The 26,045-nt window shown below is 37.5% G+C and overlaps 1 protein-coding gene across 4 annotated transcripts; it reads right to left on the minus strand.

Moving 5' to 3' along the window:
• Window positions 1-209: 209 nt before the first annotated feature.
• On the minus strand, window positions 210-24,804 carry Znf518a (zinc finger protein 518A). Of its 4 annotated transcripts, XM_041661939.1 has the most exons (6): window positions 24,702-24,749; window positions 23,767-23,893; window positions 22,333-22,413; window positions 9,517-9,647; window positions 7,194-7,276; window positions 210-6,801 (listed from the first exon to the last, which is right to left on the minus strand). In XM_041661939.1, exon 6 carries the CDS (start codon window positions 6,679-6,681, stop codon window positions 2,224-2,226), a length of 4,458 nt encoding a protein of 1,485 aa, XP_041517873.1. In that variant the 5' UTR covers window positions 6,682-6,801; window positions 7,194-7,276; window positions 9,517-9,647; window positions 22,333-22,413; window positions 23,767-23,893; window positions 24,702-24,749; the 3' UTR covers window positions 210-2,223. The 4 variants fall into 4 exon arrangements, with proteins under 4 accessions (XP_041517873.1, XP_041517874.1, XP_041517871.1 ...); XM_041661940.1 differs by lacking the exon at window positions 23,767-23,893 and having other exon boundaries at window positions 9,517-9,620; window positions 24,702-24,804; XM_041661937.1 differs by lacking the exon at window positions 23,767-23,893 and having other exon boundaries at window positions 24,702-24,804.
• Between the last annotated feature and the right edge of the window lie 1,241 nt (window positions 24,805-26,045).

The raw sequence follows: 26,045 nt of genomic DNA on the forward strand, positions 1-26,045 counted from the left end.
GAGCCTCTCAAGCCCCTGAAATGTATTTTGAGTGTTACAGACTGTCAGGGTAGCCTCTTCTCTCCTATTCCCAGGAAGTAATACATGTTATGTATGGGCCTATCCATAAGAGCGAAGTTCAGCTAAAAGTGTTTCCCAACAGAGCCAAGGACAAATTGCCATAAATGTGACCTTTCTCAAAGTTCATCTATAATTTTGGAAGAAAAAAGGAAAGTCCCATACTTATTCTGTAGTCTTCACAGACAGAAAGAAGGGGAGGCATTTCCTATTAGAATTTCTATTAGGTTTTTAGCTCAGTTAAAAACAAAGAACTCTCATGTAAACACAAGCTTAAGTTTAATTGAAGAAAACCTTCAAAACCTTCATTAACAACAAATAAGGAAATTTTAATAATGCTTACCATTCTTTAAACATCATGTACATTATTAATATATACTGTGTATTTCCAATCAATTCCACTCAGGCTCAATTCAAGAAACACAATTATAACAGGTTTTATACAAAAAATACTTCACTAAGAAAGTAGGTAAACTGCACAAAAACAGTACAAGTATAATGTGCATAGCAATATAGCTTGAAGCATCTATTTATGGCTTTGTTTTAAATCAAAACTATAAGGGGAATGGGCCCACTTAGGACCTACTGTTACAGTTGACATATGTAAACTGTTCACATCATTTTTAGGCACTTGCTAACAATAGTGTTTAATCCCTGAAAAAAATAAAACATATGCCCCCAACCAAATAAAAAAAAAAGAAATAAAAAACAAGAAAATAACATGGGTACAATCTTCTTTTTAAATCACCCACTTTTATTAATGCATGCACAGAAATGAAAGAAAATAATTTTTTGTGTCATAAACCTTCTGTGCAAATTTACATAATCAAGTACAAAAATATGTACATTTTGTTATATACAAAAAAGAAGCCCTGAAGTTTTGATCCAATCAATGAAAATGTCATTAATATGTATAGTAACAACAAAGCAAAAAATGATGCTGTACATCATTTTTTAATAGAACTTCATTTTTCAATGAGGCAAAAAATTGATACAAATGTTTATGGTAAAGTTAAATCAATGGGTTGTTATAAAATATCCATTGTTGGGCATGTCTCTTACGAATTGTTCTTAAAGATTTATGAATTGCTACAGAGTCCGTCATTAATGCTTGTTTCTCTATTTTCAAATGCCAACTATTAATACTATTTTGGGTTGTTGGTCATCCTGAAATATTACTAATGAAAATGATATGTCCTAATGTGGACATGTTTTGGTAAAAATAGTAATTAAACACAAGCAAAAATATGATCTGCTTTGCTAACCTTGCTTTAAAATATTGTATCTGTAAAAATAAGTTGTTTGAATTTTCAAGAAAAGCCATTCCCTTTGAGGTGTTTCTATGTTTTCTGTTCATTGTGAAAGGATGCCAACCAATGGAGGAAAAAAAACTATTTGGCTATGGTCACTTCTAATCAGATAAACACAATTCTGTGCAAGGGAACCACTGGAGAACAGAACCAAATTCAGGAAAACGTTGATTTTCAAGTGGATTTTAGAGAAAATTTCTTTCTCCTCTGGAGACTGCCTCATTTACTGAAGTGATTCAGACAGTCACAGAGTAAGAGAATCATCTTGAGAGTATTCCAATCTGACACAGGGCAGAGTAACGGCAACAGGACTTACTTGCCCAAAACACTTCAAGCATTATTTTAACTATAGTCCAGTAAGATGTAGCTTCGAAGGAACATAATACCTTTCAAATGAACTGTAACAGACAGAAAGTAACCTTATCAAGCTTAGGCCATCTTCACAAGTGGTAAGAAACTCATGTGTGAGACGGTTCTTCATCTCCAGAGAAAACTCGTTTGTCAATCTATAAGGCTGGTTGGAGAAGAAAGCGAATGGGGCTGTCCACCATTACCCTCTGCTCAAGTCTCTAACCTCAACTGGAAAAACTCTTATCAAAAATTTCCTTAGCCCTACCTTCCCACAGATGCATCTTTAAACAACTAAAACAAGGCTCATCTGTGCTAATTACTTTCTTTCAAAACATGTGAACTGTGGCATTTTCAAGTACCACACATAAAGCTTTTCTTCTTCCACAGAAATATAACCAACTCTTAAAATGTTCAAAAACTATATTGATGTAGAAAAATGCCTGAATTATGGTAACTTAGCCCATACTTTCCTTCTAAAGTCTCTTTCCTTTGTAATCACAGTAAGTTATTCTAACACATTCCAATCCCGAGTAGCTTCCACTAAATGTCTCTGCCCATGGCCAGCCCACATATCCTGATTGTCAAAAACTCGACCACAGAACCAGCAGTTAAACTTAGTTTTCAAGACATTTTCAGAGGTAGATTTTACAATCTGGTAATTATTTTTGCTTGTCTTTTTGAGTGTTAGTTTTAGCACAAATCTTTCTTTCACAGAATTAGCAGGTTTAAGCATTTTGTGTCTCTTGGAAAAGTCATTGTAAGTTGTTTCTGAAGTGTTATAATAAACTGGCTTCAGTAAAGCATTAATAGTTGTTTGTGACAATGAAACCTTCAGTACACGTCCATTAAACTTCGCAATAGTTTTCATCACACGTTCTACTTCTGGGGCATCTGCATCAGGATGGTTCAAAACCACAACTGGTTGGTTTCTCCTAGGACATTTCACCAGTTGTTTGGAATTAAAAGGAAAAAGTCTCAAAGTTCTACCTGAATCCTTTGAAAGCCTCGGTCTGCTAAATGCCAATGTTTCCTGGACATCGTCAGAATTAGCCTTTTCTCTACACTTTCTATGTAATGTGGACTTTTTTCTTGGAGGTTCTTGGTAATTATCAATATACTTTCGTTTACAGCTTCTGTTTCTAGATACAATGGTGCTTTCAGAATCTTGACTTATACGAGTCTTAATTTTTGCAAATTTATTTTTACAAGTCTTCCTTTTATTGAAATTTCTCTCATTTATACAATTGGCTTTATACCTTAATGCTCTAGTCTCTGAATGCTCACTGATACATGCTGGTTCCTCAGAAGATTCTGCGCATGCTGCAGTAGAAGCATGAACAACTTCATTTGCTGGCATCAAATCATTTACTAAGACTGGTAAGGCATCTCTAGAAGACTCTGGCTCTTTCTGTTCTCCAAGTCCTGGTAGTTTAGATGGTACATTCTCTTTCTGGAATGAGGGTTCAGAGTTACTAACTGAAAGATTATTAGCAGCACTGACATTTAAAACAGGATTAAAAATTTTTACCAATATTTTCTGTGGCGCTCCTTCAGGTCTCTTTGGCTGAATATGTTGGTAAGGACCATTTCTGACTAACTTAGGCTTAAGCGGTTCAATGTTATTTGGCATCATACACTTTAAAAACACAGCTTGTTTCCCATCAGGCATGAGGGTGTACAGAGATGCTTTGGGCAAGGTTTCACTCTGTAGCTTTCCTGTATCCAAGATATTCATCTTAGGGCCCTGCTGCTCAGGTAGAATGTTAGGAAAATGAACAGCTCGCACTGAAGAAGCCACTGATGTTTTAATAATGTAAGGACCCTTCAATGGTGACACATTTGCTGAGCAACTTTTCATGCTGACACAACTGCCACCACCGGAGCCAAGTGTAGGGGTAAGAAAGTTATTGTTTGCTTCTACCTTAAGAAAAGGTGTTTTGCAAAGTTCTGTAGTTACAGTTCCATAGCTGGGAACATTCTCAGTTTTGACAGTGTGAACACCTTCAGGTTTCCCTTTATTAAGTGTCAAAAGCACTCCAGGTTTCTTGTTCACAAGGAGAGAAGCAGGTGCACTCTGCTTATTAACCAAAGGGAGTGGTCTTCCAGAGAAAACGTGGAATCCAGGTTTGTTAGCAACATGCAGTGGTATAAGAAAACCTTTTGGAGTTTGAACAAATACAGGATTTCTCTGTTCTGAGGTTAGAAATGGATTCTGAATATATACAGGACCTGAATTTTGTGTTGTGGTTCGGAGTTTGTCTTTTACAAGTTGTTGTGTTATTATTGCATCTGACTGAGTCTTAAGTAGTGTGACAATACTTGGAATTTTAGCGGCCACCTCTGAATTTCTCACTTCTTTTAATACTGTCACCGCTTGTTTTTCTTGTCCATTACATTTTAAATTCAAATCATTTGTAGGCACACTAACACCTACTCTGGGAGATGGAACTGGGAAGATGTCTTGTGCCTGGAAGTCTTTAGAAGATTCTACTACCATTTCTTCTTCCTCAACCTTTTTAAATGTTTGGTCACAATTGAGTGGAAGGTTTTTACTGGGAATGTTATCAGAATTTTCCTTTGTATCAGACTTTGGTTTTAATATATCTTGAAGTAACTGGTTTACTTCTGGTGGTAAAAATTCTGAAGCCTGCTGGCTTTGGAGAGAGAAAACAGATGTGATTCTAGGCATCATAGGGGAGCCAGGACTGGGAATGTCATTCCATTTAGTTTCTTCAGTAACACTCAATAAATTTTGGTTTTCATCAGTGAAGAGGCTTTGCTTATCAAAGTTTTGTCTTTCTTCTAAATTACATGGTTCTTCAATTTCAGCTTTTGTTTTGAAAGTTCCGTCTTTATCATTTAACGGGCTGACAGATGTTAATGGGCTACCTGAGTTGGAGCTCTCCTTTTTTATTAGTGGTGAAGGTGAATCACTATCACTAGCTGAGTCCTCAGTTGTTTCACTGGAAGAGTCCCTCGGAAGGTTTTCAAACCCTCCTGTTCTTGAAAACCTACGATGCTTGTAATTCACCTTTGAGTAATTATGAAAAGGTAATGATCCTTGGTTGGAGGACTCAAAAGAGCTGGAGGATTCGTCAGGTAACTCAGAGCTAACATAATTGATGCAATAGTTATGCATATCTCCACAACTGTATGCATTTGGCTTAGTGGTAAGGTTGATTTTATCTGGACTTTCAATGGTGGTGGTACCTAATGCATCTAGATGACTCTGAGTGGTATGATTTTCCCACGAGTCAACATTATCTCTTGCTTCAACTTTTGTAGTCAAACTCACTGATGCACCAACTGATTCTGATGTTGTTGGCAAAGATAAACTTTTACTGTTATCTACCGTCTGAAGCATATTAGTCTTTTCAGATGAGAAAGCCATTTCTTTTTCAGAAATTTCTTTCCTGGAAAGCACAGGAGACGAAGATGAAAGTGGAGCTGCTTTGACAAAATCTGTGTCATTCACCTCAGTTGTTACTCCAGTTGCAAATCCAGCGCTGTCCAAAGCTAGGGGTGGCAAATTAGCTGTACTATCCTTTTCTGTGTCTGGTTGTAAGGCTGGTGCAGGTAAATTCGGTTTACTGATAGGCAACAATTTTATTACAATATGCTGTCTCCCATCAACCACCTTGAAGCCCATAAACTTAGCACTGTAGTTAGCAGGAATTGTTATCTTATTATTTCTCACCAGTAACACTGTAGGCCCTTGTACACTACTCTTCAAGGAACTTGAAGTAGCATTTGCTCCCTCGTCAGCTTTATTATATTGCCCAGGGGACAGCAAAGTTGACTTTTCTGATTCTGTGGGCTTATCATCATTCTCACAGTGCAGTCTTTCACCCTTTTCTTCATTTAATTGCTCTTGACTCTGGTCTTCAGATTTAGTGTGTGTTTTGTTCACTATATTAAACGTGTGAGCAGTTTTTCCAATACTTTCATCATTCCCATTGGTAACTGTCTTACGTTTCCAAAACGTCTTTGTTGGACCTATTTTGTATCTCTTAAGTATTAGTTTAAGTCCTGTCGTAGTTGTTGCCACTCTTGTATCATATTGGTCTTTTTCCAGTTTTTCTTTAGCATATAAGTGTTCTTTATGCAAAGTTATAACATGTCTGACAAGTTGGTCTTTATGAATGGCACCGTAGCTACAGTAGTGACAAGTGAAGGGAAGAGTACCAGAGTGGACACAAAGGTGCTTCTGAAGCTCTCCCTTGGTAACACAGAGGTGACGGCATTTTCCACATTTATAATGCATTTCTTTATGTCTGTGAATGTGCTGAACAAATGTGCCAACATCCTGGGTAAAGAATCTACACTCTTCACACTGAAAATTACCATTAACACAATGTTTAGACGTGAAGTGTTTTGTCAACTCCAATAAGGTATATGAACGCTCACTGTTACAAATGTCACATTTTACAAAAGTGCTCCTATGGGTTTTTCGGTGTTGTTTAAATATCTGGAAGTCATTTGCTGAAAAACTACACATTTCACAAGGAAACGAAGGCAACTCACCATGATGCCACATTTCAAAGTGTTTCTGCAAATCGTTTGGACTATACTGAGTACTGTCTTGGCATTTTAAACAACTGAAGTTGAGTATTTTTGCAGACATGTTTACACTCTCTTCTTCAGTTCGCTCAGATTTACAAGGCAGTACACACTCCTCAGCACAGCTTACAGTCTTTACACTGAAAGATTTCCTTGCAGTCTGTGGTTTACTCTGAAATAATAGTCTGTATTTTTCAACTTCATGTTTCATTAACACTTCATTTGGAATATTTATCTTGGGCAAACTGATGTTCACATTTTTTAGCTCGTAATGAAAACTAGTTTCTGGAAGTTTTGGTGTAGGTATTGATCCAATAGTGCCTGCTGTCTTATTTCCTGCATCACATTTTCTCGAAGTAGTTTGTTTTTCATCACAAAACAGCTGTGTCTGTTCAAATGGCATGATTTAATTTTTAAATAAATTCAGTTTCTTTTGTTCTGAAAATTTATGAAGTTATTTGTGACTTAAACACAAAACAATACTGAGCTGCAACATCTTCAAAATTACGAGGAATCAATTCACCTAAAATTAAACAAAGAATTGAAATTTTCATCACAAAATTCAAAGTAAATTTCTTATTTCTAAGTTCATTCTGACTCAACAAAGCAAAAATGCTAATCAAACACACATACTAAAGACACAAAGACCTGATCTGTTAAGAACACCCAGGTTTAGAGGAAGCGTCATCTAGCAATAGAAACAATATTATTAGCTTCTACTGTTTCTCCTTCCCTTAGCTTCATGGTTAGGCACTAGGTGATGCCAAGATGACTGTTCAAGTTCAGTTAGCAGCCTTCAAGGTACAAACTTCATTAAAAAACCTATCACTCCTCCAAAAGCACGACACAGTCTTGGCCCAAGTTTTCTTAACTGTTATTCCCTACAATAAGGCAAATTTCTATGAATGACCATACCTGATTTACAGGCCACTCATGGGAGTCAGAGGCATAAAACACCATCAAGCATGAACTGACATTAGGGACTACAGGATGCTTCCCTAGAAGAAAATCAGCATTATTACCAGATGATATGAACAGACAAGATAAATGCAAAAAAGGAACATACACATATGAAGTTTGCTGTTTGTCTTGCATAATTAGAATATTACTTAAAAGACTTTAACATCTTAACCTTCTTTACTTTTGTATATACTTCTTTCAAAGAACACCAATGCAAACAGATCTAGTTTCCCCTTCCAATGACTTCAGAATATCTCAGAGTAGATATGCTATGGACTACTTCTTACTGCTGGTGGAACTTAATTCCTACTCTTTTGCTATCCCAAAGGCTGCTACAGGCTCTGACCAGAGAACAAGATCTAGAAGGACACATTAAGCTGAGCTGCTCATGACTGGATGACTTTGTTCTTGTATTTTCTTTCTTGTAATGTACATATTAAAAAATTTTTTTAAAGCTAAAAACAAACAAAAAACAAAGACAGCTATAGAAACTATCATTCCATGTCACATTTATACATATAATATTTCTGAAAGATATCTAGATTTACATTTCCTTCCACCCAATGTGCAATTCTGCAGTTCTAAAAATTTCTTATATCCAACAAAGTTAAAAACCGACAGAAGACATATTATAAAAGAATTATACTTAATTTTTCTAATATATAACTTGTATTTATTTTTGTGCTCCTCTCTGATCAGAAAGACAAAGTGTTCATGAGTAACATAAGAGGTAAATGTGTATTTATCGTTTCCTCATGTATTAAAAGGGATTTAAATTGAAATGGCTATTGGTTGAAAACTGCAATATACTAAAAAACATAAAGAAGTAAAAACTATAGATGCAAACTTTCAATCAACTATTTTATTATATTAACAAATTTCAAAGCAAAATTTTCAACGATGGTTATCAACAAGGATAATTGTCATCAAAGTAACTATTTGATCTGATAAGCCCATTAAGAGAGTAAACTAAGGGGGCTGGAGAGATGGCTCAGTGGTTAAGAGCATTGCCTGCTCTTCCAAAGGTTCTGAGTTCAATTCCCAGCAACCACATGGTGGCTCACAACCATCTGTAAAGAGGTCTGGCGCCCTCTTCTGGCCTTCAGACATACAGACAGAATATTGTATACATAATAAATAAATAAATAAATAAATAAATAAATAAATAAATATTAAAAAAAAAAGAGAGTAAACTAAGTTACTGACTCTAAAATATTTGAAACCTAGAATGGTATCTTTAAAACTTTAGTATTACTACTACTACTATTATAACTACTACTACTAATGGTGGTGGTGGGGTATTTAACAGTAAAGGTCATATGAAGGGCATGGGGGACCTAAAAGAAGAAAACTACTGAAAGTAACTAGAACTGTTAGAAAGTCAGTATATAAGGATGTCTAAATGAATGTTCCTTCATCCAGATGGAACTTAAAGTTGATTCAGTAATGACTAGCTAGAGAAATGCTTAATTTACAAATAAATACCCTTAGCTTTTACTTAAATTTGATAACTTTCAATTAATGCAGAATGTCAATACACTCTTGGAAGAGCTCAAATATTTCAGGTAGTTGAGGGCTTGTATCTCAAATTTCAACTTTACCTGGAGAATCTATCTGATCTTGAAGCATGTTTACCCTGTAAGTGTGTAAGTAAAGTCACTAAAGAACAACTTATTCTAGAGTTGCCCCCTTTGGCTGAAAGACAGATGAATAGGAAGGAAGGAAGGAAGGAAGGAAGGAAGGAAGGAAGGAAGGAAGGAAACAAACTATGTTATAAATACCTCAGGTAATACAAGACAGGAATTTTATCATAATTTTCACTCCTACCTATTAAGCTAGTTTTTAATTACAGTCCAATTTTCATCTCCACCAACAAAGATTGCTGGTTATTTAAACTGTGGTTTTTATTAACTTATAAGTTTACCAACATCCTAAATCACTGAAATTAGACACTTTTGTAAAAGTATTAAAATAATCTGCAATTTCTTACACCATGATGACCAACAAAAACTATAGGCTTTGACCATTGAAATAACAAAAAGACTTAGTGGAGAAAAAGTTTTTTTGTCCAAACTGGACTCAAATTCTGGGGCTCAAGCCACTTTCGCACCTCTGCTAGTGAGCAGTGGAACTACCAGGACATGCATCATATTCAAACACGAGCCACCATTTCAAAGAGGAAGAAGCCCATTAGGAGACACTCATTCAATCAATATTTAATAAATATCAGTAAGTAAGAAAGTGACAAAATTTTGCCTCCTTTATCCACTAAACATACCTTGGGAGAGATGGAGACTTGAATGGAAGATCAAATTGGAGCTCTCTGGGTGACAGAAGGCTCAGGAAAGAGAGGAATCCAGAGTTTCCAGCTGAGTTCAGAAGCTAGAAATAGGGAATTGCTATTATCAACTGTTAAAGAGAGATATAAAAGGAAAATTATTACTAAAGGCAAATGAACCTTCCTATACTAACAGATATCTCCCTCTGCCTAGTACTGTCTTTTCTTAAGATATGCTTAGGTCACCTTCCAATTAAAAAACTGAGAAAATCTTGTTTTACCGCATCTCAATTGTTGATATCACTAGAAAAATTAAGCAGGAGCTTGACATTGTGGTGCATGCCTTTAATCCCAGCACTGGGAGGCAGAAGGATCTCTGTGAATTTGAGGCCAGTCTGGGCATATAGTGAGTTCCAGCTGGTCAGAGACACACAGTAGGAGCAAAGAAAAAAAGAAAAACAACCAAGTAAAAGGATAAGCACAAATAACTGGATAAAGTGATGGGTGGGAAGGAGGGAGGGAACAATTTAAGTATTCAGAAAAACTTCTTTTTCTCTTTGTCTTATTCAGAGTGACTAATGAGTTATTGCCATTGATTAAAAAAAAAAGAGAGAGACAAAGAAAATTTCTTTTAAAAATCAAGTAATACACAGCTCCTCCATATCCCCTGACCTCACTCAGGGGCAGGGAGATGCCTAAAACCAGAAGTACCTAAATACTGTATATACACTTATCTTCTTACATATATCTATGATAAATTTAACCTATAATACAGACACAATAAAAGATGAATAATAAAATAGAATAATATGTATAATAAAAAAGAATGTAACTGTACTATATTCACCATTTTCTGGTATGAAGTCTGATGATACAATGTTCTCAAAGCAAGGTAAATAATAGAGATATTGTAGAATAGCATTGAGCTACTACACTGGAAAATATGATGTCATGAACATCAAGTTGACAACTAAGATACCTCCCAAGTGACTAGAAGGCAGGTACCAATACACAGCGTGGGCAGGCTAGACAAATAAATAATTCACACAAGGATATACAGAAATAGACTACAGCACACCTCTCAGAGTAGCATGCAATTAAAACATGAACTTATAGAGCCTGGCTGTGGTGGCGCACGCCTTTAATCCCAGCACTCGGGAGGCAGAGGCAGGCGGATCTCTGTGAATTCGAGGCCAGCCTGGTCTACAAGAGCTAATTCCAGGACAGGAACCAAAAAGCTACAGAGAAACCCTGTCTCGAAAAATCCAAAACAACAACAACAACAACAACCCCCCCCCCCATGAACTCATTACTTCTGGACTTTCTTTCTTTCTTTCTTCTCCCCCTCTCCTCCTCCTTTTTTTTTTTTTTTTGGTATTTTAAGACAGGATTTCTCTGTGTAGTCCTGGTTGTCCTGGAACTCACTTTGTATACCAGGCTGGCCTTGAACTCAGTGATCCACCTGCCTCTGCCTCCTGAGTGCTGGGATTAAAGGCCTGAGCCGCCGCCACCACCACCTAGTCACCATTTTCAGACTATCACTATTGGTTAAAAATGGGAAAATTCTACAGTAGGCTGAAGGCGTAAGTCACAAACAATGCCACACCAATTCGGGGTTATGATTAGTAGGGTGGTATTTATTTAAAGGGGAAAAAACTTACAGATCACTGTCCCAGGCAACAGCCCTCTACGCAACCAGGAAAGGAGTCTAGTCGCCAGCGGAGCAGGAAGTGAAGAGAGAGAGGAGAGGGAAGTGGCTGCTTTTTTAAAGGGAGAGAAACCACGCCCCAATGGGCTGGTACCTCAGCGGTGATAGGCTGGAGGAGTGGGAGGACCTCCCGCAACAGTAGGCAATCACAATGAGATTTGAGATTATATATATAAGAAGACAGCTAATGTTCTTTAAGAGAGAAAAAGTAATTTTGAAGTGAGATGAAAAAATATAGTAATTTTTCTTAAAAAAGATTTGCATTTTTAAAATCAAAGTTTCTCCAAATTCTAGGCATATTATTAGTAAGAGGAGAATATAAAACAACACCTACAACTTATCTAGTAAAAGATTTTAGTTTAAAAAACAAAATAAACTTATAACCAAATATGGTAAAAAGTTACCTTAAATAGAGTTAAAGTTTTCATTAACTTCATCAACTAGTTAGGTACTATACCCAGCACCAATACTAGTTAGCCGGCTGTAAATGCTATGAGATATGGATATGGAGCAGGCATTTATGGAGTTTTCAGAGGAGAAGAAACCCAAGAGTTCATTCTACATTTACTCTAAAGTGAGAAGAAATGAGAAGAAATGATATAGTCTCTAAGATCCAAAGACTATATAATAAACTCTACAACACAGAAGTAAATATAAACAGCATTACTAGTATAATTAGGGAAACAGAAAAGATTGGAGAAAAGGAACATATACAACAAATACATAAGCAGTATTTATGGAAAAATTAAGTGATTTCCCACTGCAGAGATTATAGAAAGAAAATGTTAGATGCTGGAAAGCAAATAGGCAGTAATGACCAAGAGCACTTATAATCTCTGGCCAACAGTTGGTAAAGCTAAGAACTGATCACTTTACACTCTGAATTTTCAGAAAACCTAGGAATTATAGCACCAAGCAGGTAGGAAAGCTAAAATAAAGTGAAATTTGGAGACAAAAAAACCCCTGCAATTTAAAAAAAATATAAAAACGAACAAGCACATCCACCGTATTAGTATGCAAATTTGCTTTAGCCTTTGCTAATTATAAAATTATATGTGTACCAGATAATTGTTTTAAAACAAGTTATTATGATTCATTATCAGTAAATACTTAATTTGTCTACTGATTTTCTAAGCCTATTTACCCACAGTTACATAAAACTTTTTTGGGCAAAAGGGCTATGAGTAGAAAAATCTTAAGAAGCCTGTACTAGATAGAATATTAATTTTTGTTTGTTTATCTGATTGTTTTGAAGTAGAGTCTCTCTACACAACCCTGACTGTCCTAGAACCGACTGCACAAACCAGGCTGACCTCGAATTAATAGAGATCCACATGCCTCTGCCTCCCCAATTCTGAAATTACAGGTGTGCACCACCACAACCAGCAGAATACTGTTTTGTTTTTTTTAAGGAGTGGGATAGGAAGGAAAGGGCAATGATGTAATTCAAGCCCAGGGACTTATACATGCTAGGTAAGTGCTCTAGTTAAGTATGTGTGGGCTACAAACACATCTCAATGTATTCTTTAAGAAAGTGCTGGATTTGATCTGATAAAGTTTTTAGAGTTTTTAATGCAATCTTTAACAGTGTAGACTTTGATATTACAGAGAATTTGAACAATGACCTATAATGTCTACCATGTTATAGTCTCTGTACTAGCTAACTAACCATGTTTTCCTTAAACTGATATATTCTGTGCCCTCTTCTGGCCCCATGGGCACTGACTATATATGGTGCACATACACACACACAAGCAAATCACTCATACACATAAAAATAAATATTTTTAAAAGAATATACCTTATGAAATGAGTATGCATCAATATCATCCAAACATACGTTAATAAGACTATGATAGCCAGGTAGTGGTGGCACACATCTTTAACTCAGCACTTGGGAGGCAGAGGCAGGTGGACCTCTGAGTTTGAGGCCAACCTCATCGAAAGAACGAGTTCCAGGACAGCGAGGGCTACACAGAGAAAGCCTGTCTTGAAAAACCAAGAAGAAGAAAAAAAGAATATGAAGTAAATTATAAAATATCCACAAGAAAACATTATACAGAAAGATGTATGATTGAATTGGGAAAGACAGTTTGTATAACATTTTTAATTTAAAAAAGAAAGATGTACATTAAAGCATCCAATGTATTTTCAAGTTAGGAGGAAAGGTCATCATTTGTATGATAGGAAAAGAACCTAAAAGGCAAATAAATCTATAGAAAAACACTCTCCAAACCATTGAAAGATAGCATGTTCTGTACAATCAAACTATGTTACCCAATCAACAGATTCTTCAGCCCTCCTAAGTATGTGGATGGCAACAAGGAACAACGTGACTACCAGAAGCCTTTAGGGACACCTGCGTGTGTAGTCCTATCCTTGATTAAATTCTGGAAATCCTCACTCTTTAAAGTAAGTCCCTTTTTTTGCTTTATAGCTCATACTGCTTCCATTAAATGTAGCCAAAAGTTCATACTTAGGGACACATAGTAGGCGAACCAATGCTAACTGTACTTGTTTCACAAAAAAAGTATGCTTTGTGAAAGCCTTTGAAAGACAATAGGGCGTGAATGTATAAGAAAGATTGAACAGGCAATCTAGGTCAAAGAACAAGAAACATGAGAAGCATTTTTTTCTCCAAAGGTGCTGCATGATCTAGCTCAAAGAGAATGCCTTACAGAAAGCTAAGCAAGAACTATAGATGACACTGTGAATTTATATGAAAGGTGGTCGATAAGGAGAAAACATAAGAGCAGCACTTCCAAAATAGTAATAAGATAGCACTAGAAAACAAGATAAACTGAAGAGGCGTAAAAATAGAGGGAAAAAATCGTAAGATCAAAGGGACAAAATAAGATTGGGTTACAGTGGTGCACACCTGCAATTCCAGCACTTAGGAGGCAGAGGCAAGAGGATTAAGATTTTATGGCTAGCCATTACACAGCAAGACCCTATCTCAAAAAATAAGTAATAATAATTTTTAAAAAAGGAACCAGAAAAAAAATCAATGTTGACACAGGTTAGAAATCAAACAGTGAGTAAAAGACTTGAGAAACTTCACAGCAAAGTGCCCATGATGAGGAGATCCCAACAGAGTCACAAAGGTCCAGTCCTAGAGTTTGTCTTGCTTCACGTGCAGAGCACAGAGACTCTGCAGAGCCTAAGAAGGAAAAATCGTGGTTTATTCACTAGGTTCTAGTTAATAACAACAACAACAAAAAAAAAGCCCAATTGTTTTAATCTTAGTGCTTGTGACTAAGCCTACAGCTCTGTAACACCACAGTACAGATTGGAAAGCTAGTAATTGTCATGAGCTTTTTCTTTATAACTACTGCATTCCTTGGCAATAACGCAATCCTTTTTCTGTAGTGATAACTTAGTGCAGACAGACATATGAACACAAGTAATCAGAGGGGGAGGGAATTAAAGCAGTATGAGGCAGAAAAAAATACTGATTATTCTGCCCAAGAATCTAGAAAAACAAAAACAAAAGCAAAACAACAAAAAACCTTTTTTATTTCTTTAAAAGCAGATCCTACAGGAATATCCTCAAAATACTGTCTTTTCATGATTTGGAAAAAAGCATCTGAAGCTTTTTTTTCTTTTTCTTTTTTTCTCATTAGGCATTTAAAAAATTTTAAATGTCTACCTAAGGAACTCAAACTATTATACTAAAGCAAGAGAAGGTTTTGTAATACAAACATACATACACACATATCACAGACACCCATATATATGCACACACACACATATATAAAAAACAACTCAAGCATGATCATTTCCAATCAATGTGACCTGATATGCAATTTAAATGCAGAAAATATAGCACTAACAAATTATTTATCTTCATATGCATAAAGCAGACATAATAAAATATAGGTCTAGAAATGCCAAAATTCAATCCTGTATCTGATTCCCTTGAATTTCAGATGAAATCATTTTATAAGAAACTTTAGAGAGCATGTTAACTTGCTCTACAATAATCTTGAGTTTAGTTTGAAATATTAAAAAATCAGAAATGTAATCTTAAAATGTAATACTCATTAAATTAATGGTGTAAAAATGAAACAAATTAGAACTCACAATATGTAATGAAGAAATACTAATCTTGGTTGTCTTTCTTCTGGACATTACAACTGTGATGAGAATAGGCAGATATTAAGATTTTGAAATGTGGGGTGGGGGAGAACTGTGAATGGAATGTAAAATGAAATTTAAAAAATATCTATGAGAAAAAAAGGTTTTGAAATGTATGAGGCCAAGGAAAGGACTCAAAGACAGATTGCTATTTGACGTGAAAACACGTAAGAACATGTAATTCATCCCTGTCAGCTTCCTCCAATAATAGAAACTGTTTTCTTCATATACAAAGGACCTTTTCCATGGTTACAACTTCAACTCCCAAAAATTCTTTCTCCATCTCAGTACACAGTAACAAAATCTACCCTATTCCTCAACCCATAAAGCAAGGAATTATCCTTTCTCTTATTAAATATTGTCTTAGTCACTGTTTTGGTGCTGTGAAGAGACACCAAGACCACGGCAACTCTTAGAAAAGAAAGCATTTCATATGTAATTGGGGGCTTGCTTACAGTTTCAGAGATTTAGGTCATTATCATCACAATGGGAGCGTGGAGACACACTTGGTGCTGGAGCCTAGCTGACAATATCCTGATCCACAGGCAGACAGAGAGAAAGAGAGTGTGCAGATGCACCTGGGCTTCTGGAACTTCAAAGCCCACATCCAGTGATATATCTCCTCCAACAAGAATACCTCCTAATCCTTCTACTTGTTCTCAAGTAGCGCCACTGTCTGATGAGTAAACACTCAAATATATGAGCTTTGGGAGCCATTCTTATTCAAACCACCACAACCACATAACCCATAAGTAATCTTAATCTACTATTTTCAAAATATCTTGTATCCTCACTCCCCTTCTCTTGATAGTCAATGTCATCACCTTAGTCCAGTCACTGTCAGCTCTAACTTGAAGCAAAATAACAGTCTTCCTAAGTGGCATCCATGCTTCCCTCCTGCCTACCACATAAACAATTCTTTAGGGCTGGAGGGATGGTTCAGCAGATAGGAGCAATAGCTGCTCTTCCAGAGGACCAGGTTTCAATTCTTAGCACTCACATAGCAGGTCACAAAGATCTGTAATTTTAGCCCCAGGGGATTTGACATCCTTTTCTGTCTACCACAGACACTGCACACAAGTGGTGCAAAGATACACATATAGGCAAAACACCTTACAAATAAAATAATACACTATTGAAAAATTCAATAAAATAAAATGTATTCTCTAAGCAGGAGTCAAATAATATATCAATATAACTCATAATGTTCCCTAACTTAAACCTTAAGTCCACTGGGCTGATCTAATAGAATACTATATAGTTAGGCAGTGGTGGTGCATGCCTTTAATCCCAGCACTTGGGAGGCAAAGGCAGGCTACTCTCTCTGTGAGTTCAAGGCCAGCCTGATCTACACAGCTAGTTCTAGGACAGCCAGAATTACAAAGAGAAACCCTGTCTCCAAACAAACAAATAAAATAAAGGGATACTAAACACTGAGTGGCCCATAAACAGTAGAAATCATTTCTCATAGTTCCAGAGTCTGGGAAGACCAGGATCAAGGCACTGTTATCTTCCTAGTTCATAGATGGAAGAGAAATAGAAAGGAATTCTCTAGGGTCTCTTTACTAAGGACATTAATTTCATTCATGAAGAATTTGTCTTCATAATCTAATCAATCCCTAATGGCTTGATAGTTTCTTAGTAATAATTAAGATTATTCAATCTATAGCACCATAGCCTTAAATTTTATTCTTTTTGCAAGAGCCTGACAAAAACTAATACCTGAGGCTGAAAAATGGTTAAGTAGTTGAGAGTACTTGCTGCTCTTCCAGAGGACCTGAGTTTGGTTCCCAACAACCACCTTAAGTCCACCAGAATGGGTGCCAGCACTCAAGTGTACATACTCACATGCAGACACATACACACCTACACATAACTTGAAAGTATTAAATAACAAATCTTGATTTGTAATTATTAAAAAATGAAACAACACCTTATCCTTGTCTTCTCTCTTTACTCTCGTCTCATACTTCATTTGCCATCCGCAAATACAATCTAGCAACCCCCACGGTCTCCTAACTCCTCAGATACTCCTTTCTTAACTTTGCCTCTCCATTTGTTACTCCTTGCTTGAACTGTTCTGTCTCAAAGGGCTACATCCACTCATCTTCTGGCTGAGCTCAAATGTATCCCATTCAGCAAAGCACCTATAAATCACCCTCCTCAGTAAGAAATAAAAACTATTTTATGCCTTTTATTAGACTTTTACAATGTGTTGGCAACATTTTACCTATCTTCCAATTTACACTATCTACACTAGGGTTTTAACTATATAAGGACTCTATCTATAATGTTCTTTGCTGCTCTATAACATAGTCCTGGGCTTGTAGTTAGCACCAAATCAGTGCCACTCTTTTGCTCAAAGTATCAGAAGTACAATAGGGAAAAGGGGGTGTACAAAAAAATCCCTCCCCTTGTGGAGAAAATAGTCTACGGTTTAGAGAATAAAGTACACTGTTAATCTATTCAAAGGAAGCAAAAACAGATCAAACAATGGGGAAAGGACGAACCAAAGTGTTATAAGAAAAATCTCACTTCAAAAGTTCTTATGGGGTCCTGGGTCAGTGATATTTACTAGTCTAGCATTCTCTACAAAGCTTTGAGTTCTATCCTCAGCACTGCCAAAAGAAAGAAGAGAGTCTTAAGTTAAAAGGAGGGACTGGGACACAGGCGTAGCACTTGCTTTTAGTTCCCCCAACTTAGGAAGCAGAGACAGGTGGATCTCTGTGAATATGAGGCCAGGTTAGTTTTTGGCCAGCCAGTGACACACAGTAAACAAATTAATATAAACTAAAAAAGGAGAAGTTGAGAGAGCTAGCATTCTAAGTAAAGGAATATTACGTGCCGAGATCCTAAGTGTACAGCATGCCTAATATATCTGGATATATCAGTATTACTGGATCAGAAGGATTGAAAGGCAACGTAATGTAAAATCAAAGGTATAACATGGGGAAAGAAATAGGGCCTGAAGGTATAAGCAATTTGGTTTTATTCTGAATGAGACAGAAGCTACTTCAGATATAAGATATGAGCTGAATTATTTTTGTTTCTTCCTTGAAAGTGTCTTGGACATGCTAGTCAAGTATATTCCAACTAACCTACATTGCCCAGCCCCTGAACTACTTTTAAAAGAGATCATCTGGGTTATTATATAAAAAATAGAAGATTTGGGAATTATTAATTTATTAGTTATTAAGTTATTAGGGGACCAGTTTAAAAGTTATTATAATTACTTTGTATGAGATGAATCTAGAAGGAATGGTAGAGTTCTGAACTGATTTTGAAGAAAGCACCTACAAGATTTATTGACCTATGACCTCTGATATAAAGAAATCTTTGAAAAGCAATTAAAATTTCCAAATCCAATAACTGAAAGAACTATGTTGTACTATAAGCCATTAAGTATTCTAATATAATTAAAATGTATGTCAAATATTTACTAAGATTTAAAAAAAATGTAGAAATAATAGGAAAGTATTTTTAAAAGGTCAACTATACCCATGCACAATTCAGGATCTCTCTGATATTAAAGTGGAATTGTATATAATTAGTACTGCATGAAACATATGGAGTTCTAGCTATAAGATAAAATTTCAGTTGTCACCATGATATAATTGTGTTTGTATTTATGTATTTGAAACACAATTTAAAATCATCAAAGCATAAGTAAATAAAATGTTTAAAGCATAAGGCCTCAAGATATAACAATATAGCTGAGCAGTGGTGGCACATGCCTTTTATGCCAGTAGAGGCAGACAGATTTCTATGAGTTTGAGGCCAGCCCCATCTACAGAGCAGGTTCCAGGATAGCCAGGGCTACACAGAGAAACCCTGTCTCGAGAAAAAAAAAAAAAAAAAAGTAAAGAAAGGGAAAAAAAATAAATGACAGGGGGCTGAAGAGATGGCTCAGTGGTTAAGAGTATTGACTGCTCTTCCAGAGGATCCGGGTTCAATTCCCAGCACCCACATGGCAGCTCACAACTGTCTGAAGATCCAATTGCAGGGGATCTGACACCTTCACACCAATGCACATAAAGTTAAATAAACCATAAAAAATATTTTTAAAAAAATAAATAAATGACAGTATTTAGGAAGAAAAAATGAAGAAAAGTGAGGCAGAAAAGGAACATCCACTGATACTAAAGCTAAATGAGAATGTGGTAGTCTAAAAGCAAGGTGAAGAAAATGGAATTAATCAATTTCGTTAAGTAAGCTAACACAGAAATTACCACTGGTTTTAAGGTCATGATCAGCAGGAACAATGATTAGTATAGTTTTGGAGGAGTTAATTAGTAGAGAAGGCAGAACAGTACAGATTTAAGAGAAAAATGGGAACAAAGCTGCCCTCCAGACAACTCTTTCAGGAAGTTTACCACAAAAGACACACAGGTAGTAGGACTCAAGTGTTTGGTGTGTGTTTGTGCTTTTTTAATAGACAAAACTGTAGTATGAATGAATATCAATTAAAATGATATGATAGAACTTTTTTAAGCTGAGGATAGAAGAAAAATGTAGCAGCAATGCCCTCAGCAGATCAGAAGGGATGGAGCTTAGAGTAAATTGGAAGCATACTTAGAAAACAAGACAACTCCTCCCTAGTAACTGGAAGGAAGGCACAGACACTAGCAGGTGGACACATCTAGCAGACCTTGAGACATCTTGTTTCACAAAACTAGCAACCTACAAACTATGGGCCAAACCGGGTCAACAGCCTGTTTCACAAACTTCACTGAAACATAAGCTACAAATTGTCACCTATGACTACTTCATATTACAATGACAGCTGATAGTAGTACCAGAAGTCATATGGCCCCCCAAAGTCCAGACATTTATTGTTTGATTATAAGAGTTTGCAAACGCAGGTATACTTAAGCCATTAACAATCTTTAGGTTTGAAGGTCTATATCTGGCTATAGAAAAGAAGACATGATCCTAGACAACACCAGCATCTAAAAAGCAAGCGACATATTAATTTTTTTTTTTTTGGTTTTTCGAGACAGGGTTTCTCTGTGGTTTTTTTTTTTTTTTTTTTTTTTGGAGCCTGTCCTGGAACTAGCTCTTATAGACCAGGCTGGTGTCTCGAACTCACAGAGATCCGCCTGTCTCTGCCTCCCGAGTGCTGGGATTAAAGGCGTGCGCCACCACAGCCGGCGACATATTAACTTTTGAGTGAGACAGGTGCTCACTGTGTAGCCCTGGCTACATGGAACACACTATGTAGACCAGGCTGGCTCAGAACTCACAATCTCCAAACTCTGCCTTCTGAGTGTTGGGATTATAGGCGTGTCCCAGCATGCCCTTTAGGAGATGAATTCTATGAATAATCAAATATTATTTAAATTTCATTCATCCTGATCAAACTGTTTTGTCTACTGCCATATCACTTTCATTGACTTTATCTTTAAAAGAAGTATAGTTTTGGTCTGTTATTAAGGGATCTCTCAAAAAAAATCAGTTAAATTTAAGAAACAGAATAGCATTCCACGTTAATTATGACCATTTGTTTACTGGGGGTCTGTAAATTGAATGTAGAGCCAAAGCAAACACTCTACTACAAAGCTATAGCCCTAGCCAAATGACCCCCCCCCCCTTTCTTTATATTCTCAAGATACACACAAAGAGGCTTTTACCACAATGGATAATTTCATACCATTTAGGTATACTTCATATTTAACATCAACAAAATGGCATTAATAATTGTCGACAGAGCTAATACTTATTTTTATCTATTATTACTTCTTGAAATAAGACCCCTATGAAGCTTTCAAACTTAAATACACTCTATTTTTCTGATACTCACGTAGCAGTATCAATCCCAGCATCGATTTTGCAACATGTAATAATCTAAGTAATTTTAGTATGTAATCATGCTGCAATTTCTTCCTCACTTCATGCAATACTTTCACTATTCATGATGTCACTTTTTCTACACAATACATATCTAACACAGTTTTGAAAATTCTCTACATTCATCATTATTTTACTAACAAACGAAGTACCATGCAAATCTGGCAAGGCGTCAAACACATTATATAAAAAGAGGTTACTCAAGTAAGGAACATAAATGATGACTTGGTGTCTCAAATCAGCTTTTTTATATTTGTTCTACTCAATATAGCCGTCAGACATTAATTTCTAAATAAACAAAAATTTATGCCTTTGTGAAAAAAAGGCCCTAAAAAGAACACAATCTACTGATAAAGTTCATGAAAGAACATTATGATTACCAAGTAATATAAAATAGTATAATCAATCCTGGGTATTTTATGTATATAATTAGTGCATTTGAGAGGAGAGTGGAGATATCGTGGCACCCACAGGCCCTAACTGACACAGACGAGAGGCACGTATCTCTGGGCTGAGGGCAGATTAAACCATGTTTTGTACAAAAGCACAGCATTTTCCACTACATCTTTATAGCTCTACTTATAATTTGTGGGCAGTTTCTGCCATTCTTGTCTACATCAAGATATTCTGATATTTATTCCAGGGAACCATCATAATTATTTAGTCAACCTCCAGTATCTTTTCTAACAAGGTAGATATCATTAGTTATATATGTAACTAATATATATTATATATATGTAAATATATATTACTGTTTTTCTTTAGGTGTATTGAGTAGCACTTGCTAAGTTAAAGCATAGACTCTGGCCATTTATAGAGCTTTGAAACATGTTTCTACCATATTGACCTTTATTGGTCATTATCCAGAAGCCCTTAATCTACCTATTTCGTGACATATTATAAAACATTAAATAAACTATAAAACCCAAAATTACTTTTTGCTTGCATTAAAATAAAAACTTCTACCTATAGAAGTCCCTTCTATTTTGGCCAAAAATAAAATACTAAGGTAACTTAGAAAATGCACATACATGTAACCACTCAGTTTATTTAATCCACTATTAAAACATAGGAACTTACTACTTAATAGATTATCTACTCCAGCACGCCAATCCTTATCATACCTTTCTTTCAGGAACAAAGGCACACAACTTAATGCTTGGACAATGCCATAATCAGGAACAGTGATTAAAAAGAGATAATATCTGGAAATAAAAAAAAAAAACAAGATTTTAAAATTTTTGACTGTAAAATGTCCTTTGTCAATTACACTTCATACTTAACTTCGGCATATAAGTTTGTTTTTAAGATCTTTTGTACTAAGGCATAAGCATATCATTGATACCCAGTGATAACATGTCATAACTTGTATAATACAAACGTCACAACTCAAAGTATAAAAATCTACCTAATACATTAGCATCACTTAATACAATAAAACAAAAGCTGGTCTTGTCCCACCCAAATCACAAAAGCAGAGCCAGTACTGCATCCAATTCTGAACCACTTGTGTGACCACTACAAAAGCATCTTGAGGATGCTCAGTGCTGGTATCCGAGATCCCATGGAAAACCGTTCACCATGCGAGCCAGTATGAATATTCATAGTCCAGACATGAGAGTAAACAACCAAGAGTCCAAAACTTTGTAAAAATCGTTTTCTTCCACTTATTGCAAAAAATGTTTTAATAGAATACCTCAAGAAATGCAAGATTCAAACTTGCATTTAAGAAATAATAGGAAAGTAGAAAGACTGTCATATTAAGTGCTCTCCAGGGCACCTGCTTCAATGAGAACAACCCCAGACAAACGCAAAGAGTAGCAGTGAAAGTCCATTAAAGGGGCATTGTAAGTATTTTTTAAAATCAAACTGTATTCAGTTAAAAAATTTCCCATTCCTATTTCAAAATACAGCATCTTTTGAAACCAGAGTGTGCAATAAAACTCTCGGGTTAGAAGTTTATATACTATGAGCTCACACAGTAGATATGCACTGTAATTGCTGCCCTTTTATCTTTCAAACACTAGACACATGTTTTGAATTGGTAATTATCATTTTGCAAAAGAAAACAAAACAAAAACCCAGTAAGGTCTATGTGATTACCTATCCCACAAAAATGTCAATACCCCAAAAGTGTTCATTGAGCTGCCTTTTATGAATTTCTCAAAAAAAACACAGCTTTGCTGAAGGATAATAAACGCATCTGCACAGAGTTGCAGATATAACTTTAAAAATGTTAGGGTATTTTAGCGAGTCCTTTAAAATGTTGTCTATCCACTCTGACCATATATACTAGAGCACACTCTAATCAGAGCGTTCTGCTGGAAAAAGAGCAATTCAATTAGAATTAATCAAGAGTGCCTAGAAAACAGACTTTCAAATTAATGACGATCCTACCACAATGTGAGTTGTTATCACTTTGCATCCCTGAGATAATCACAGGCAGCTCAACATTCTCATCAATTAAAATGTGACTTTTTTTTTCTATTTTCAAGACTTAAAAAAAAAAATTCACAAACACTAAATGCCCCAAATTTAAACCTAAAGATAAAACTAACCCTTAACTTTTGTTTTCTAAACTTCGAAGCTCCATCTGTTCCACTGGTCTAGATAAGAGTTAAAACACATCACGATATATGCATTCAGCCCGTATCCTTGGCATCACCCAAGCCGTCTACTCAGAGACTTAACAAAGAGGACACCATGTTAGAAGAGATTCAAGATGGACCCTACAAGTAAAAAAAAAAAAAAAAAAAAAAAAAAAAAAAAAAAAAAAGCCAGCTACAAAGACATCCATCTGCCACTGGGTGTGGTTGGAGTGGGGGTGGGGAGTCTGCCAAGATGAGCACTTTTTTGCCCAACTCTGAAGAGGGCGCGGAGTGCGTGCGCCAGGGAGCGGGGAGTCTGTGCGAGGGAACAGCCCCCAAGAGCCCTAGGCTGGGCCCGCAGTAGGGATGCCGTCGAGGCGGGCCGGCGGACCTACAGCTCGAGGGGTGCGGGCTGAGGGCTGTCCATCCCGTCCGCACCGGCCGCGGAGGCCGACGAGTGATGGCTTCGCGCGCCGAGCGCCCCGTGTCGCCCCCGAACCCCGCGCCCGATCCGCCCCTTTCCCCGGAGTTCCGCTGCCCCTCGGGCGCGCGGAAGAACACCGTCGCCGCGCTCGTCCCGGTCCCGGTCCCGGGCGGGGAGCCTGCAGAGCTCCCACAGACAAACTTACTGCAAGCCCGAGCGGAGACGAGAGCGGCCGGCTCGAGCCGCTGCCAAGAGCCCTGGCTTAAAAACCACTGACTTCTCTAGAAAAACTTTGCCGCAAGTTGGGCGGAAGCGCTGAATGGACGGGACTATTTAACATGGGCTTCCTATCACAAGAGGCGGATCCCTAGACCTTTGGGGGGACCCTGATAACCCGCGGACTCGCCCCTTGCCCCCTGCTGTCTTTCTGTGCGCCCCGCCATGCTAACTGGTCTTGGCGGCTCCGCACTACGGGGAATACCTGTCGTGGTCCCCATTGCCTGCGAGTCCCAGATGGCGGCCATTACCCGTCCATCCGGGTATTTCCGGAAAGCCGAGCGCCGCGCTGCCGGCAGCGCACGCTGCGGCGGAGGGATCCGCGCTGCACCTGAGGCGAGCGGAAGAGAACGGCGGCCGGAAGGGTCCGCGCCTCAGCCTCACGAGAGCAGGCCATGGCGGGAGTCCACGGCTGCCCCCGCCATGAGCAGCCTCCCTGGCTCCCCCCTCACCACTGTCCCTGCGCTCACCCGCGGCGGGGAGCCAACTGTCCCTGGAAGAGCGGGAGACGGCCACTCTGTACCCACCAGAAGCTGGGTGCGCTTGGCAAGCCTTGGCTGACAGGAAATGGCTTCCACCCAGAGGGTTTAGCCAGCCCCGTCTTAGCAAATGCCGTCTTCCCACTACTCACTCGGATCGTGCAAGTCTTGGTATCCCTTGAAGTCTTGGTCGATGGAAGAAGCTGCAGCCCACGGGGAGCCCACGCTGAGCTCAAAAGCGGGGTCACAGGCCACCCTGAGGGATGGTCTCCTCACGACGCGCCAAGCGACCTCATCCCAAGGCGGGGAGATGTCGTCTGAACTAGGAAGTCCTCTCAGCGAAAGAATCTCCGGCCCACGCACGCACAACAGTCTCAAAAGTGGAATCCTTGCCCCTGACAAAAGAATCCGCCCCCTACGTCACGCACGAGTTGTACAGTCTTCATACATGGCTCCTCTCTTTCAACCCATTTCAGAAGCTTACTCGCCTCGCATGGTGAATAAGCACCTAACTTACAAAAAATACGTCCGAAGCACGTGGCAATTGCTGTCTTCAAAAACACTAGGCGGAAGGATATATAAAAATATTAAAACCGCGAAACTCTGAGAACTTTGGCTTCGACTGTGCGCCGTAGTTTTTTTTTTTTAAGGTTTGCTTGGCGCTTACTGGTTTTTCTTTAAAAACAGCTTGAAAACTTTTAAGTGTTTTCCAATCGCATAGAATATGCTTTTGAACACGATGACCTGTCGCCACAAAAGTTTTTCTCCACCCTTTAATTAAAAACCACGCAAAGAGCCCCTCATTTTTAGGTGGTACGTATGTTGGTGGACAGTAGTCATCAGAGAAAAGGCACGCTGAAATTCACATGAGTAGTACAAATAGAAAGCCAGAGGAGAAATTTATTAATACCAAAGGGCAGTATATAATGAGGACTGTTTTCTCTAACAACAGAAAGAGAATGCATATCCCCGAGGAAAGAAGGGTGAAATATCTTGTTTGGTTTTAGGGTTTTTCATGACCATATTTCTCTGTGTAGCTTTGGCTGTCCTGGAATTCTCACTGTAGACCA

Source organism: Microtus oregoni, unplaced genomic scaffold, assembly GCF_018167655.1.
Source record: "Microtus oregoni isolate MIOR12 unplaced genomic scaffold, Mior012 000012F_ref0000307, whole genome shotgun sequence".
NCBI classification, from domain to species: Eukaryota; Metazoa; Chordata; class Mammalia; order Rodentia; family Cricetidae; genus Microtus; species Microtus oregoni.